This window comes from Aquarana catesbeiana, linkage group LG06 (genome assembly GCF_042186555.1).
Source record: "Aquarana catesbeiana isolate 2022-GZ linkage group LG06, ASM4218655v1, whole genome shotgun sequence".
NCBI classification, from domain to species: domain Eukaryota; kingdom Metazoa; phylum Chordata; class Amphibia; order Anura; family Ranidae; genus Aquarana; species Aquarana catesbeiana.
This window is the reverse complement of record NC_133329.1, coordinates 357,077,473-357,094,444: the sequence shown is the minus strand read 5'-3', so window position 1 is coordinate 357,094,444 and position 16,972 is coordinate 357,077,473. Positions and strand designations below refer to the sequence as shown.

At 44.0% G+C, this 16,972-nt stretch overlaps 1 protein-coding gene across 2 annotated transcripts in view; it reads right to left on the bottom strand.

The window, feature by feature from the left end:
* Positions 1 to 16,972, bottom strand: part of ITGB6 (integrin subunit beta 6) — a 222,128-nt gene that overhangs the window by 106,307 nt on the left and 98,849 nt on the right. For both annotated transcript variants that reach the window (XM_073634069.1, XM_073634070.1), the window contains one exon: positions 8,959 to 9,038. In XM_073634069.1, coding sequence (XP_073490170.1) covers positions 8,959 to 9,038 — 80 coding nt within the window. The remainder of the gene's footprint in view (positions 1 to 8,958; positions 9,039 to 16,972) is intronic.

The window sequence follows — 16,972 nt, the reverse complement described above, 5'->3', positions numbered from 1 at the left end:
TTTTGAGGTGTGTCTCTCGCTATGTGAATTAATTCCTCCATTTCAGCGGTCCTGTTAATTCTGTCAAACCATTCTTTAATTGAAGGGGAGATACGGGATTTCCAGTGCACTGGTATGCATTGCTTTGCTGAATTTATCATGTGCATCTCCAGCGATTTGTGGTAGGTTCGGTGAGATAGGCGTGAGTGGTGCAGGAGAAACTGCAAGGGGGTTTTGGCTAGGTCGTAGGTGGTGACATGAGTAATTAACCCATGTACTTCTGTCCAGAACTCTTGAATGTGGGAACAGTCCCACCATATGTGAAGTAATGTGCCTGGTTGATCCGTACATCTCCAGCATTCCTCAGGAATTGCTGGGTTAAATTTGTGAAGTAAGGCAGGTGTGCGGTACCAGCGAGTCTGGATTTTGAATCCATTCTCTTGAGTGGTCACATTGATCGATCCCTTATGGATATTGATATACATTTTTTCCCATTCTTCTGGCGAGATAGATATGGACAAGTCTCTTTCCCATGCAGCACACATTGTCGAGTTGTTGGGCTTATGGTCTGCGAAAAGAAGGGAGTGCGTGATTGAAATCAAATGTGTCTGGGGTGATTTTTGAGAGCAGAGGTGCTCAAAAGGGGTCAGTGGTCTGGAATGGGAATATTGTTTGTCAAGTTTTCTTAAGAAGTGTGTGATCATGAGATATGGTATCTGATATGGTATCTGGTATCATACCAGACATGAGTCTGGTATCTGAGGTTTTTCATGTTTAGACGAGAGGTGTGATGCGGAACAGAATGTTTCTAGGTCATAAAAGTCGTAAGCCAGAACCCTTTCCTCAGACCAGTGTTGCACTAAGAAATTAGCATGCATGCCTGGGGGAAAGTCCGGGTTTAGTCGGATTGGGGTCATTGGGCCTTGAACTGTCGAAAGGGAAGAGTGTTTGCAAGTCTTGTGAAAGCATTGTATGGTTGGTCCAATTAGAGGGTGGAGTTTCGATTCAATAGGGACATGTCGTTCCAGAATCCAAGGCAAAGTGGCCAATGAACGATTTGTGAAAGATTCTTCCAGTCTAACCCAATCTTTTGTGGGTCCGTGAAGGTTCCAGTCCAAAATTCTGGTCAGGTGTATTGCTTTATAGTAATTGATAAGATCTGGTAGACCTATTCCTCCTAGATGTTTGGGTAAGGCTAATTGCGAATATTTAATCCTGGGTCTACGGCCTCCCCAAATGAAATTTGAGCTAATGTTTCAGTAATTTTTGAAAAAGGTCAGTGGTACGTGGATCGGAATTGTTTGTAGTATGTATAGTATTCTCGGTAAGGCGTTCATTTTAAGAATCGCTTCTCTTCCGAACCACGAGAACACTGGTCTATTCCAATTTTTGAGATCTTCTGTTTAGTATCGGCAGATAATTTTTCTTGTACAAGTCTGATAGATTTGCAGGGAGTTGTATGCCCAGGTATGTGATCACCTCTGTTTGCCATTGGAAGGGGAAGTTTGCTTTGCAGTGTGCGACCAATGACGGGGGCAAGGAAATGTTAAGAGCAAATGATTTGGTGAAATTAATTTTGAGATTGGAAATTAAGCCAAATTTTTGGAATTCGTCAAGTAATACCGGTATGGTAATGTGCGGATTCGAGAGAAATAGGAGAATGTCATCCGCATAAGCGGCTAATTTGTATTCTCTTTGTCTGGTAGAGATACCACTTATGTCGGGATTGTGCCGTATGGAGCATAGTAGGGGTTCGAGTGTGAGGACAAAGAGAATGGGGGAAAGGGGACAACCTTGCCTGGTACCATTGTGGATGGGGAAGGCATTTAACAGGGTGTTATTCACTCTAATTCTGGCTGTAGGTTTGGCATATAGAGAGAACATGAAACTAAGCATACGCGGGCCTAAGCCTAAGGATTTTAGAACTGCAGCCATATAATCCCACGACACCCTGTCGAATGCCTTCTCCGCGTCCAAAGAGAGAAAAAAGATTGCCTGGTTGTAAGTTGTCATAAGGTGGCGTAGGTTGATTGCTTTTATAGTATTGTCCCTGGCTTCTCTACCAGGGACAAAGCCAACCTGGTCTCGGGAGATGATTGAGGGGAGTAATGGTAGGAGTCTATCGGCTAGTATTTTGGAAAAAATCTTGATGTCCACATTAAGTAATGAGATTGGTCTATAATTTGCCGATTGTGACAGGTCCTTATTATCTTTAGGTATGACTGTAATGTGTGCTTGGAGCATTCCTGGAGAAAGTGGGGTCGAACTAGATACGGAATTGAATGCTTTTAAGAAGGGTGTGCTTAGTGTGTCAAAGAATGTTTTAAAGTAAACCGCCGATAGACCATCGGGGCCCGGGCTTTTGCCTGACTTTAGGCTTTTGACAGCCTCTTTAAGTTCTTAGAAGACTCTGAAGAAATTCCCTTGGGGCAGTGCTTTTCTAAGAACTGTTTAATTTTGTTTCAGCGTTCTTCGGTGGAGGGTGTGGGTATATTTGGTTTGTCTATGTTATAAAGTGTCATGTAGAATCTCTCGAATTCGTGGGATATATCGGTGTTACTTGTGTATGTGTGTCCTTCTGAGGAATGTAATTTGTGAACTGTCGTTTTGGCTTTCCTTGCTTGTAATGCTTGGGCCAATAAGTGCCCACTTTTGTTTCTGTTCTTCTGTTTTTGTAGAACAGCTTTTGAGTCAGCATAAATTTTTTTCTTACATTACGACCCAGTTCTTCCTGTATTAGTTTGCGTGTTTCAGTGAGATCTAGGTAAGAATTTTGAGCTAGAGTCCGTTTGTGGAGGGCCTCCAATGTTTTGAGTTTCTGAAACAGGTTTGTGAGGGTTTGTTGTCTTTCTCTTTTAATAGTTGCTGCCATTGAGATAAGCCTGCCTCTTATCACACATTTGTGTGCTTCCCATTGGGTTGGACTGGAAGTCTCTGGTGTATCGTTGTCCTTAAAGTAGTCAGTCAAGCATGTCGTGAGTGTCGATATTCTGGACTTATCTGTCAGTAACATGGGATCAAGTCTCCAAATATTAGTATACGTGGTTTGGTCGGGGAATGTCAGAGTAATAGTAATGGGGTGGTGGTCCGAAATGGTCATGGGTTCTATTGTCGCTTTGTACAGGAGAGGGAGGATCCTTTGAGTGAGAAATAGATAGTCCAGTCTTGAATATTTTTTATGTGGGGCCGAATAAAAGGTGAAGTCTTTTTCTTGTGGTCTGAGGGTGCGCCATGTGTCAATAAGAAGAAGTGATTGGATGCTCAGTTTGATTTGGCGTAATGCTCTGTACGGTAGGCTTGATGTTCCCGTAGATGTATCAAGGAGGGGGTCTAGAGGTACATTAAGATCTCCCCCTAGTATGAGCATGCCACTTTAGAAAGAGGTTAAGGCATGCAAGGTTTTGCGGATAGATGGAACTTGGGATACATTGGGGCAGTAGATGTTTGCTAAAGTGATTGGTCTATCTCGTATTTTCCCTTTTAGGAATATGTATCTCCCCTGTTCGTCGATTAACGTGTCTGTGATTTTGAGAGATGTGTTTTTAGAGATAAGAATTGTGACTCCTTTAGTTTTGGAGTTCGGAGTTGGAGCGTGATAACTGATTGGAAAGTCTCTATTGGAGAGTTTAGGAACTGCTTTGGTTGAGAAGTGAGTCTCCTGTAAGAACACAACATCTGCTTTAGTACTCCTCATGTATGTTAAAACTCGAGAGCGTTTTTCTGGTATATTGAGACCTTTAGCATTGAGCGAGACTACTTTGAGGGAGACTTTTTTTGTCATGGTGTTGGTAGTGGCCATAATGGTTTGTGGTGTAGCCGTATCGGTATGGGCTTTCCAGAGGAGGGAGGCAAAAGAGGGCCCGTGCGTTAAGGGTAGAGGAAAGGGGGGTGTATAGAAGTGGGGGGGGGGGGTGTCTAGTATGAAGAGTGTGGGATACGAGGGGTGGATTATTTTTGGGGTAGTAGGAAGGGATGTGGGTGAAGACTAAATAGAGCGGTGTGGTCTTCGGTTAACTGGTGGTGATTAGGAGTTTTTCCAATAATCACTAATAATGTGTCCAGTAGAGGTCAGCCGGTACTCACAGAGTCCGCTGTGTGTGGGTGTGATTGGTTGAAGTTCCGAGGTGGAGTGGTACTCTTGTTCCGTTGAGGTCTGGGTTTGTTATGAGGGTATTGGTTAGTTACAGGTGGCAAATAAGCCTGCGTAGGTACGGATCCGAATGGGATTAGGTGTGTGTGTGTGTGTGTGTGAAGGCGGATGTGAAGAGCAGAGGTAAGATTCTGATACTGAAGCCTCAGTCTGTGTAGTTTGAAGGTACGTGTAAGTGTTATGGGAGGTGTGATTGTCAATGTTCGTGCAGAATACATAAATGCTTAACATTCTGTACATGAAAACACGAGATGTTTAACAGGGTAACACTGTTAATGGTATAATAGTATCATAGAACAAACAAAACCTATATAACTCTATATAAATGTAATAACAATGTAATAACAGTACAAGTCCCGCTATAATCAGTGTATGGTCGTGTTCCTGGAAAAGAGGGGAGGGGAAGAGGGAATCCAGTCTTCAGGACCGGGTGATGGCTTTGGGGCCTATGTGTTTGCAATAGGCAGAGCAAGGGTCTCTAAGGGCCTGGTATTTTGGAATGGAAAGTATTATGTGACTTCATGTGTGTGTAGCAGGTCAAGGATTGGCATCTTTTTAAGTCAGTCCATACTCAATATTGGTACATTGGTGCGTGGTGATCAGGGTAATGGTTGTATGAGCCCTTTCTAGTTCAGGGTGCGGGTGACAGTTAGGGTCAGCCGATGTTGGTAGCAATTAGGCATTGAGTGTCACTTGTGAAGGGGTACGATAATAGTACCTTAATTGAAATTTCATTTATATTAGGTCTCTATTAGTCATTACATACATAGTATGACATAACTTGTGTTTGATCCTCGGTGTCTAATCCACCGAAATGTTTGTAGTGGTATGGTATTGTATTATACATATCACCATCGGCTGTATTTCTATGTTACATACATTCTAAAGATTTATATTCATAAATAATATTACCTTAAAGGTGTTTCCCATCTTAGTTTGATGTTAATTAGGTATAATCAGGTAGGGGAGTTAACAAAGGCATTAGAGAACAGGGCTTTTAGCGGTTTAAATCAGTATAAATTCTGTCCTGCAATAGACAATATCAGTTACCGTATGTGAGAGTCTTCAACTTATCAACGAAGGATAAATTTTGTGGAGAGATAATCACAACAAAACAAAGAAAAAAAAAAACCCTGTTGGTGATAGAAAAGACTGAGTACAATGTTAGTTTGAGCGAATTCCATCAGTTCCACATCTGAAAACATGGCCGGGGGGGGGGGGGGGGGAGTAAATGCCAGGGCTGTGTTTTCCCCCTTCTGCTAAGTCAGTCATAGTGAAGATGTATGGAAGTGTTTTACTCCGGGTAGTGTGATAGTAGAGTTAGCATTGATTTCCTTAGATCCTCTGATGGCGGACTGACCTAGATCGTTGCCGTCCCTTTTCGTTCTGCTATATTGTTAGCCCCTGGGAAGCAAAGAGTAAGTCTCCAAGTATGCGGGTTGACCTGTCTCAAGTAGTGCTAGGAATTGTTTATGGGTAGCATTGTTAGGCTGTGCATTTGGGTGTGTTGTCAGATGATCGACATCCAGAGGTTTGCTCAGGCATTGGGATGGTGAGGGCGGGATGAGGGCTTCCAGGAATCATGTCAGAGTGCGTCTGCGGGTAAGGGGGAAGGAAAGTAATAGCGAGGTCTCCAGCGATTGTGAGTTTCGTTCGTTCTTAGTGGAGGAATCTCTACCTTATTAGGAATGTCTGGCTCTGCGGTGATCTGGGGAAGCAGTCGGGCTCCCATTTTTCGGTACCTCTGGAGCTTTTGGCGGTGACAGCGGAGGATGGGTGCGGCGACGTCTGATGCTAAAGTGTTCATTTCCTGCTTCAGTGATGCCATCCATGGATGTGGCTCTTCGTAGTGGTGGTAGGCGGAAGTCGCTGTACCAATCGGGTAGATCTATCAAGGGTATATTGAGGGTTTTGCAGAAGTGTTCTAGATCCTCTGGTACCCTGAGGTTCGCTGTGTGATTGTTGTGACTTGCTGAGAGGCAGAAAGGGAACTTCCAGCGGTAAACAATTGCTCTGGATCTTAGAACATCTAACAGTGGTCTCACTTCCCTCCTTCTCTGTAGGGTGATAGTGGATAGGTCTTGAAAGATCTTAATTTCAGTGCCCTGAAATGTGAAATGTGAGGTGTCTCCTGTTTCTTGCTTTGCGCAGTATTTCTTCTTTCATCAAGAAATCATTCAGGCAGCATACGATATCTCTAGGCGGATCTGTGTCCTTACCTCTTGGGCGCAGTGCTCTGTGTATGCGTTCCATTGCTATTGGAGCAGCGGGGGGGTCTTTCCAGGAGATCATTGAAAATGGCGCTGACTGCTCATGTGACCTGAGCGGCTTCCACGGTTTCAGGGAGACCTCTAACTCTTAGGTTGCGGCGTCTGCCACGGTTATCAAGGTCCTCCATGTGGCGGTTTAAATCCCTCAGGTGGATGGCGTGGGATTCTGTCACCTGTTGGACATGGCACAGTGAGGCATCATGGCGATCTTGTGTTTCCTCTACTTCTTCCACCCGCAGGGCGATGGCCTGTATGTCAGAACGGAGGTCTGAAATAGCCGCTGATAATGTGGATTTAATATCCGCTGCTACCGAGCGGAGGTCTGCCAGGCTCAGTGCAGAGGTCGGATTCGGGTCCTGTGAGGGAGGACTGCAGCTCCGATCCCTCAGTGTGTCTCTGCTGTAAGAGCGCGCCTCGTGTGAGGAGGTCTGAGACGCCATTGTAGCTCCCTGAGGCCGGGTCCGGAATATCTCTGGTATTTGACGGCTGAGCTGCGTGTCTTGGTCCCTGGGCGAGCGGGAGCGTGTTGCTGAGGCACGCCAATGTGTTTTGTTCATGTCGGATCCGCTGCGGGGTTAGTTTAGGCAGATGGCTGGACCTCGGGAACAGGAGTTCAGAGCTTACGTGTCCATCTAAGGAACTGAGCCAAGCCACGCCCCAAGATTTCTAATTAAGATACGTTAATAACTTTGTTTATTCAGCATGAAATGATGCTTGGCTATGTAGCATGAGGCTGTATATTCTGCAATATTTAAATTTTTGGTAAATTCATTCAATGAATCCAAGCTCTGCAAGCTGAGATAACATGCACTACATTGATGCATTCACACAATTTCACAGTAACCATGAGATAAAACAATGTTCAGGGATATTCCTTTATCCCATTGTTTTGCAAATCTTGGTACACTACAAACTGTATGATGGAATCAGTTCTGATATCGCTGTTTTACTAACCTGCCAGCTTATTATTTTAAATAGGAAACCTTCATTTTGCTTGCAAATTTTAAAGATTCTAACTACCAGCGAGAATGAGTCCTTACATTTAAAGAGCAGCTGTCATTTCAGACCATCATGGCAGCGCCTGTTAGCGGGCATCCACTCATTTGCTGCTGACACGTCCCTCACCTTGTTGAGTCACTGACACATGACCAGCCGTCCCATTAAAGTTAATGGGACTGTCGGCGAGCCAACAACGGAACAGAGGAGGAGCCACTGTGGGACAGAGGTGATAGGGACAGAGGTGATAGTTGCTGTTTAAAAATTATGATTTAAATTAAGCCTTTTTACTAGTGATTTAAATTATGATTCAAATTGTGATTTAAATCGACTTGATTTAAATCAAATCCACCCTGGACATTAGCTTTCAGTTTGTTCAAATGGCATCGGCATCCAAGGCTCTTTTTTACTTTGCAGATATAAGTAATTACATTTGATATTAACAGTAATTTGTATTAAAACTAAGCATGTTTGTGAATTTCTAAGTGAATGTCATTAATCTGCATACTATATCCCACCCAATAGTGTTTAGGAAAAGGAGGACATAAAGGAGGAGGGAGGGGGGAAAGTGTAATTTACCACTGTGTATATGCCCACGTATGTGATTCTTTAGTCACGTGGGCTGCATAGATGAGAAAAATTAGAAAATTAAGACCTTAGGAGGGACTGAAATTAAACATGCTCCATTGAGGACACCAGATGCTCTACACAATCTCAGGTTGCAGTGGGGACACAGAGAAGATGGGAGGGACAGCTGAAGGCAGGATCAACCGGGTATATTTCACTCTACACAAAACAAACGCCTTAGTGGCTTTGTAAGTATGCATACTCTGTTATGTAGCATGTAATGAGTTTTTCATAGTCTGGGTTTAATGACACTTTAACAGGTGTGATTACTCTCACCTCTATTCAAAACGTAAAAAAAAATATATAAAAAAAATGTTTACCTTTAGTTATTCTTTTAGTGAACCTATAATTTAGGGGTGTCAAACTCAATTTCATCGTGGGCCGCATCAGCATTACGATTGTCCTCAAAAGGGCCGGTTGTATCTGTAAGATTAGATGTCCAGCACATCCCCTCCCCTTACATTAGATGTCAAGAGCCACCTCACCATCAGAAGTTGAGTCCCCCACTCTCCCTAACATCACAGTGCACCCCCTTTCCTTATGCTGCTGCTGGGAAGAAGCTGGATGCATTGCTTGAAAGCAGAAAGTAGGGGTCTGGAGGAGGACCAGAGGAGGGCTGGAGCTCTCCTGCAGCTACAGGAGAGGTGTGAGGGCCACATGAAATGGCCTGGAGGGCCGGATTTGGCCTGCGGGCCTTGTGTTTGACACCAATGGTTTATTCTATAGAGAAAAGGCACGCTATACTTACCTTCCTCCTGCTCCCACTCAGAATGGGCAAATCACATGTACACTTTAAAACTTAAAATACACTTTCTCAGTAGAAGGGACTAATATTATATTTCTGTGTGAATTGTACTTTGCTGTGAAATATGTTGACTCGTATAAATAAAATAATGCAGCTCTCCTTTAATTCTAGAACAGGTCGCAGAGCATTACCTTTTGGGAACACCAAGCGCAGTGTGGTCCTGATTTCAGGCAGTCTCCACAAGTCATTGCACTTCCCAGAGAACAAGAGCCTAAAATTCAATAGAGATGGGGATAAGTATTAGTACTTGTGTAATATAACATAATCCTCTAGAAATGTTTACTTTCTGTGTGTTTGGATTGGGATTGCAACATTATTCAAGCAATGTTGTAAAGCCGAACATCAATATTACCATAAGCACAGGGATTTTTTTCTCATAGAACAGGTGCAGGAACTCCCCCCTTCTGAGTCACCCCTTGTATCTGCCCCTACCCACCTCTGAGCACCATCCCTTAGTTCCACCCCCTTTCCACCTCCCAGTACCGCCCATTTTAGAGAATACAGAACCAAATATAATTTTGTGCTACTTAGTAATCTGTATGGAATGTGTTACTGATAACAAGAAAGACAGTAAAACAGTGAGCAACAGATCCCCAACCCCCTTCAGCAGCAATAGATCCCTCACACAACAATAGACTTCCACCCCCCCCCCCAGCAACAATGGACCCCCCGGAACAAAATAACTCCTAAGCAACAATAGACTCCCAGCAGCCAGTAATGCCGCGTACACACGGGCGGACTTTTCGACCGGACTGGGCCGACTGACTTTTGACGGACTTCCGACTAACTTTTGAACGAACGGACTTGCCTACACACGATCACACCAAAGTCTGACGGATTCATACGTGATGACGTACGACCGGACTAAAATAAGGAAGTTCATAGCCAGTAGCCAATAGCTGCCCTAGTGTGGGTTTTCATCCGTCGGACTAGCATACAGATCAGCAGATTTTTCGACCCGGACTTGAGTCTGTAGGACAAATTTGAAACATGTTCCAAATCTAAAGTTCGTCAGATTTTTGACCGAAAAAGTCCGCTGCAGGTCCGATGGAGCACAAACACGGTCGGATTGTCCGCCGTATTCGGTCCGTCGAACCAGCTCGGTCGAAAAGTCCGCCCGTGTCTACACGGCATTAGGGTTGTCACCTCAAACCTTTAAACCCGAACACATATTAATTACACAGGTTCTATGGCTGGTTAAGGTGGTAATTAAACTCACTAGGTGCCTTATCTGCATTAAATTAGCCTCAGAACCAGTGGCGGCCCATCCATAGGGAGCGTACGAGCGTTGCCCCTCCACGCGGTTCAAAAAAAGCCAGCATCAATAGACTCTTCAGCATACCCCAGCACTCCTTGCCATTACATGCATTCAGTGCTAGAGGTGCTGGAAAAGCGTTCCCCTGCGTTCCTGCTGAAAAAAAAGCCCTGCATAAACATATATAATGAGTCAAAATGAAGATGACAAGAGATGTTGGATTACAGTCTCCTGTTCTGTCCAATTTAGGTCTCATTCACGTGGGCAGAAAAAAACATTGCATTTAGATGTGTACAGCACATAGTTTTGTATGCATCTAAACGCAGCACTATAGTAATCAATGAGCCCATACACACAGCTACGTCCACATATGAAAGTGGACGTAGCTATGTATAGTTGTGCAAAAAAACAGTCGATTTTATGCATGTAGATCTGAAGATTTTACTCACGTACGTGATCATGTATGCGACTTGAGTCTCACAGAATCCCGTGACAAGGGAAATCACATTATTTTCAATGGTGCCTGTCCACATTTATGCGACTCTGTGCGATGCGATTTTGGAAAAGGTTCTGTGCTACTTATTTCAGTGTGATTTGGGTCCACAGAATATGAAAACCACATCCAAAGTCCCAGTGCATACTCACTCTGAAAATCGCATCCAAAGCGCATCGCAGTAATGTGAACCAAGCACTGAACTTAACTCTACCACTCTGTCCAATGTATGTAATAAAGTTTCCATCATTACTCAACAACCTTTTAAACTTTCCCTTTGTTTCCCTGGAGGTATAAATATATTATATTCACCTGTTCTCTTCCTGATTGAACTGTGCCAAAACTCCCACGTGGGACAATCCAACCATTTCATCAACCAAATGATCTTACTTCTTACGGAATAAAAAAAACCCCAAAGCAGATATAAACCCATGTAAAATAAAAACCAGTGAATTTCCTCCTGAACATGACCGAACCCTTGTATTACATATGCGGTGTCCAGCAACACAACACCTGTCCTCCGTTCTCAGGAAAATATACTCACCACAAGAATGCAGCACACTCACAAGTTTGTGTTAATACAATTTTCAAAGTAAATACTCAACCTTTCAACACAAATATGTGTCTTAACCACTACTGTGCACCGTGCCAGCTCCGTGACCACAAGTAATCCTTTAAAAAACAAGACCTGGTTCACTTATTTTACACAGACTTTCCTCTATCCGGGGAAGTCAAGGATATGGGCAATTCCAGGGCCTATGGGGCTACCAAAGCTGTTGCTTGGTTTAAAGTGGACTTGTGACCAGGATATAAACATTAAGACCCCTTTCACACTGAAGGTGCTTTTCAGGCGTTTTATCGCTAAAAATAACGCCTGTAAAGCGTCTGAAAATCGCTTCTAATGCCTCCCCAGTGTGAAAGCCCGAGTGCTTTCAAAATGGGGCGGTGTGCTTGCAGGACGGAAAAAAAAGTCCTGCGAACAGCATCTTTGGGGCACTCCTAAACCGCCCGTGCCATTGAAATCAATGGGCAGTGCTGCCGAAGCACCTGCAAAGCACTTCAGCAGCAGAGCTTTTAACCCCTTGTTAACCCCTTCTTTGGGGTTAAAAGTGCCCCGCTCCCGCCCGCACAGGGCCAGTAAAGCGCCACTAAAACTAGCAACGCTTTACCCGCTCCCCAGTGTGGAAGGGCTCTTAAAGCGGAGTTCCACCCAAAAATGGAACTTCTTCTTCAAGGGAAGGTCCCCTGACATACCCCCGCGCCAGAAGGAAGTTCACCTCTCCCCCCTCCCTCTCGGCAATCATCTGGGACACGCACAGGTCCCAGATGATTGCCCAGCCAGTCACAGTGCGTATGCGCAGTGCGTGCCCAGCTGTGAAGCCACAGCCGGGCGCCCACAGTGACAATGCCGGCTCAGCCAAACTCAGCCAAACAAGCGGGGCTTCGTTCCCCCACCTCGCTGGACCCCGGGATAGGTAAGTCTCCGATTATTAAAAGTCAGCAGCTGCAGTATTTGTAGCTGCTGACTTTTAATCTTTTTTTTTGCCGGAACTCAGCTTTAGGTATTTACAGATTGTTTACAAGCAGAAAAGGAGCTTAGCTTGGGCTCTTGACATCACTTCCCCTTGGCGCAGGAAGGGCTCAGCTCTGCCCCCTCCCTCTTGTCAATCATTTGGGACACTTGACAGGTCCCAGATGATTGCGCAGCCAATCATGACGCCGCTCGCGCATGCGCAGTGTGTGCCCAGCTGTGAAGCCACAGCCGGGCGCCCGCAGTGACAATGCCAGCGCCGCAGAGAGGAGGCGGAGACAAGCGGGGCTTCGTTCCCCCGCATCGCTGGACCCTGGGACAGGTAAGTCTCAGATTATTAAAAGTCAGCAGCTGCAGTATTTGTAGCTGCTGACTTAAATTTTTTTTTTTTTCCGGCGGAACTCCGCTTGAAGTATGTTTGTTTACAAGCAGAAAAAGAGCTTTGAAACAACCCTATTTTGTATGTGGGTGCGAGGGCTATGTCTCTAAAAATTGGACTTTATCCCCCAATTATACATACTATGTAGAAAAATATAAAACAAGCCTCCAATTAACCAATATAAGAGTGGCGGATGTATTGTCACTACAAATAAAATATAAAAATAAATACAACTTTATTTATATAATAAAAAACACATACACTTATTGAAAAGTAATCCATATCCCAATTGTAATCATGATGATACAATTGTAGAGTATTAGTGGATCAACGCATTTCACATATATCCAGTGCTTCATCAGGATCCATGTGCCCTTAGTTTACATGGGTATGGTACAATATAGTACAAGATAATATGATAATGCATTAAAATGTTGTACATTTCCATACATATATTATAGTACATCACACAGAGGAAGACCGAGGAAGAGAAGGAGAGGAAGAAAAATGTTTTTCTCCTTTTTCTCTCCCTCAGTTTTCCTCTGTGTTATGTAATATAATATATGTATGAAAATGTAAAACATGTTGATGTATGCTCTTATATCTTTCATTGTAAATATTGTATTATATTCCATACCCATGTAAACTAAGGCCACGTGGATCCTGATGAAGCACTGGCTATATGTGAAACACGTTGATCCACTAATCATCATGATTACAACTCTTTGGGATATGGATTACTTTTAAATAAGTTTGTGTTTTACTGTATAAATAACATTGTATTTACTTTTATATTTTGCTTGTCGTGACACAATATATTCCCCCCACTCCAATATCCCATATTAGTTAATTGGAGGTTCATTATATTTTTCTACAGAACTTTGAAACACACTCTCACTGACCACTGTAGCTACAGGATTTGCTGAGCAATTAATTCTTGTAGCTGACAGCAGAAACACTGAAATCATCTAAGACAGGGGTGTCAAACTCATATTCACTGCAAACTGCATCAGTAGTATGTTTGCCCTCAAAGGGCCAGTTGTATCTGGGGTGAGCTACTTACAGATTGCAGGGTTCAGGAGAGTGTAGTGTACAGAATTCCGGGGTGCTTAATGTACTTAATGCAGGGTTTATGGGAGTGCAGAGTTCAGAGTTCAGGGGTGTGCTGTGTACAGAGTGTAGGGTTTAGGGGTAGGCTATGTACAGGGTGCAGGGGTTAGGAGTGCATTACGTACAGAGTGCAAAGTTCAGGAGTGAACTGTGTACAGAGTGCAGAGTTCAGGAGTGTGTTAGGTACAGAGTGTAGAATTTTGGGGTGCATTGCATACAGAGTGCAAAGTTCAGAGGTGTGCTGTACACAGAGTGTGGGGTTTAGGGGTGCACTATGTACAGAATGCAGGGTTTAGGGGTGCACTCTGTACAGTGTGCAACATCTCATTTCCACCCCTCTCATCCTCCTGGGCTCTGACCTCTGCACACATCCCTCTTAATACCTCCACAGCCTGCATCCCCTCTCCCCCCCCCCGAGGTTCTGTCTCCCCTTGCAGGAAAATCATTCTGTCAGTTTCTGGAGATCTGTCCCCGCTGTGCCCTGCAGTGAGTGCCTTGTGGGATCTTTTAGAATAGAATCGGGAGCCACCGAGGCCAAAGCTATCACTGTAAACACAGAAGCCTTCTATGTTTACATTGGGAGCGGGAAGCAGAGGGTGAGAGCCAGAGCTGGCGCCGGCTGAAAAACTGTGAGGCCCACGTGACTTGGCCTGGTAGGCCGGATTCAGCCCGTGGGCCTTGTGGTGCCATATGTGATCTAAGATATTCTCTCAGTAGATCACTGCCCTTCCAGCAGAAACTTGAAAGCCTTCTGTTCTTGAAAGCTAGCCATAGATGGACCGAAATTTGGCTGGTTCAACAGGGATCCATGAGTGGCCACTGCTGCTCAACAGAAGTCAATCCATCAATTTGACTTCTGTCGAACGGACCTGTTGGAAAAAAATGCTTGATTAGCAGCAGTGCTGATCTTTGTGAAAAGGAAAGATGTGTATATATCGCGCTGTCTGCTATAAATTTAACTGAATAAGCAGCTGACACGTAACAAGTGATCTAATCTTGCAAAGGAATATACTATGTGAGAAAGTGCAGCGCTAGAAAGTATTTAAATAGTCTTAAGGCTATTTGATATATTACAACCAGTGATATTTTATAAATCTGTGATACCATATAAAAATATTGTGTAAAAGATAACTATAGTTAAGTAATGGTGTTGGTTACATAAACTTAGTCCATATAAAGGTGACACATAAACTTAGTCCATATAAAGGTGACACAACAAAATGTGACACAAAAAAATAGTAAGTGTGTTGATAGAAGATCCACCACTGCTCTTAGTAAAGGCTTACCAGAAATATTGGACCCAGATGGGCTTATACCCACTGGGTCAATCAGGCTTGTAAAGTGGGGATCCTTGATAGTAGCTACCGCAGAGGACACAGTTCCAGGTGGCCCGGGTGCTTGCAAAGATGTGTTTTTTAAAGATAGGTCCAATCAGGCATCAAAGTTATATGTGAAAGAAATATGAGAGCACATAGCGTAATACTGTATAAAAAAAGGCTCATAGCATGTTTATTAAGGGTAAAAAAACTCACATTTCTTGAAGATAAAAAAGCGCTTTGTAAGTAGAATGTGTGGCAGTACCAGTGGTGTCAGTAGGGGACCCCAGATGATGTCCTAGAGGACGAAACGCGTTGGCACGGACTACTGACACCACTGGTACTGCCACACATTCTACTTACAAAGCGCTTTTTTATCTTCAAGAAATGTGAGTGTTTTTACCCTCAATAAATGGCCTATGGCCATTTAAATCCAAAAAATGTGTTGCGTATTTATTTAAGGTGATGGTTGGTATAAGGGTAATAGAGGTAAGCTGTGGCAGCCGCAACATCAGCCATACTTCTGGTATGTCTGGTAAAGTGCAGTGCATTTCTCTGTATGTTGGGAAAGCACGCAAATGCACTTTCCTGACATGCAGAGAAGTGCACTGCACTTTACCAGACACACAGGGAGCCATTAAAGGGATTGTAAAGGCAGAAGGTTTTTTTTTATCTTAATGCAGTCTATGCATTAAGATAAAAAGCCTTCTGTGTGTAGCAGCCTTCCCAGCACCCCTAACACTTACCTGAGGTCCCTCTCTGTCTAGCGATGTCCTTGAGTGTTTCAGCTGTCCGATATTCTCCTTCCTGATTGGCTGAGACACAGCAGCTGCGCCATTGGCTCCCACTGCTGTCAATCAAAGTCAACTAATATAGTATAGCTAATCAGGGGAGAGAGGGGGTGGGGCCAGGTCGGGGCTCCATGTCTGAATGGACACAGGGGGCTGTGACTCAGCTCAGGTGCCCCCATAGCAAGCTGCTTGCGGTGGGGACACTAAACAGGAGGGAGGGCCAGGAGCACAGAAGAGGAGGACCTGGGCTGCTCTGTGCAAATCCACTGCACAGAGGAGGTAAGTATAACATGTTTGTTATTTTTATAAGAAAAAAAACAAGACTTTACAATCACTTTAATTGTTAATGGCACCCCCGCGTATCTGCAAATGCACTGCATTTTTGCATGCATCAAACCCCATAGTGCCGCAGCACCATTTGGATGTTTGATATTTTCTACCCCAATAACAATGTTGACTAGGACAAACTGAGAGAGTGATTGTCGCCATCGGTAAAAACTCCAGTGAACTCCGGTGAAAACTTCTTCCCACACTTTCCAATTTAGATTTATTCCTAAACACAAATTTTAAATGAAGCAGAAGAATTCTCACTGCACAGGTATGATCCACACCAGGTGTAAACTTTTCAGTTGTCTCCCAAGATAAAGAGCTCCAGGTGCTGGCTAATGCTGAGTCATGTTGAAGGCAAGAAAATCCGGACAGCCGCACTCAAGGAAAATGTGGTTCAAAGTTGATTTATTATAAATTCAAGGACATAGAGCATACAAAATACAGTGGCAGAAAGTACAGGAAATGAGCTGACGCGTTTCGCACCTATGCCAGGTGCTTACTCATAGCTAACAATAAAGGGAATGAAACCACATTTATACTTTCTACTCAGAACCATGTGACTGTGTAATAATGATCAAATCTATATCAGGTGTGATCTAGCAGTGCGAAGTATGTGCACCTGTTTGTGTACAACCAGTGCTGTGAAAAAAAAGGTTACTGTAAAAATATACTAAAATGTGTGTGGGGAATGGGATCTACTGCAGACAGTGGAGATCTAAAACCATATACCGTATTTATCGGCGTATAACACACACTTTTTTCCCCTTAAAATCAGGGGAAAATCGCGGGTGCGTGTTATACGCCGATCCCCTGCGATCCTGAGCTTCAAAATCGCTGACCGCGATTTGAAAATGGCGCCGCCGGCGCCGAAATACACAGAGCCGGTCCTCGGCTCTTCTCGGCCACTTTCGGCTTCACTCGAGCGCCGCCCGAACCTCGG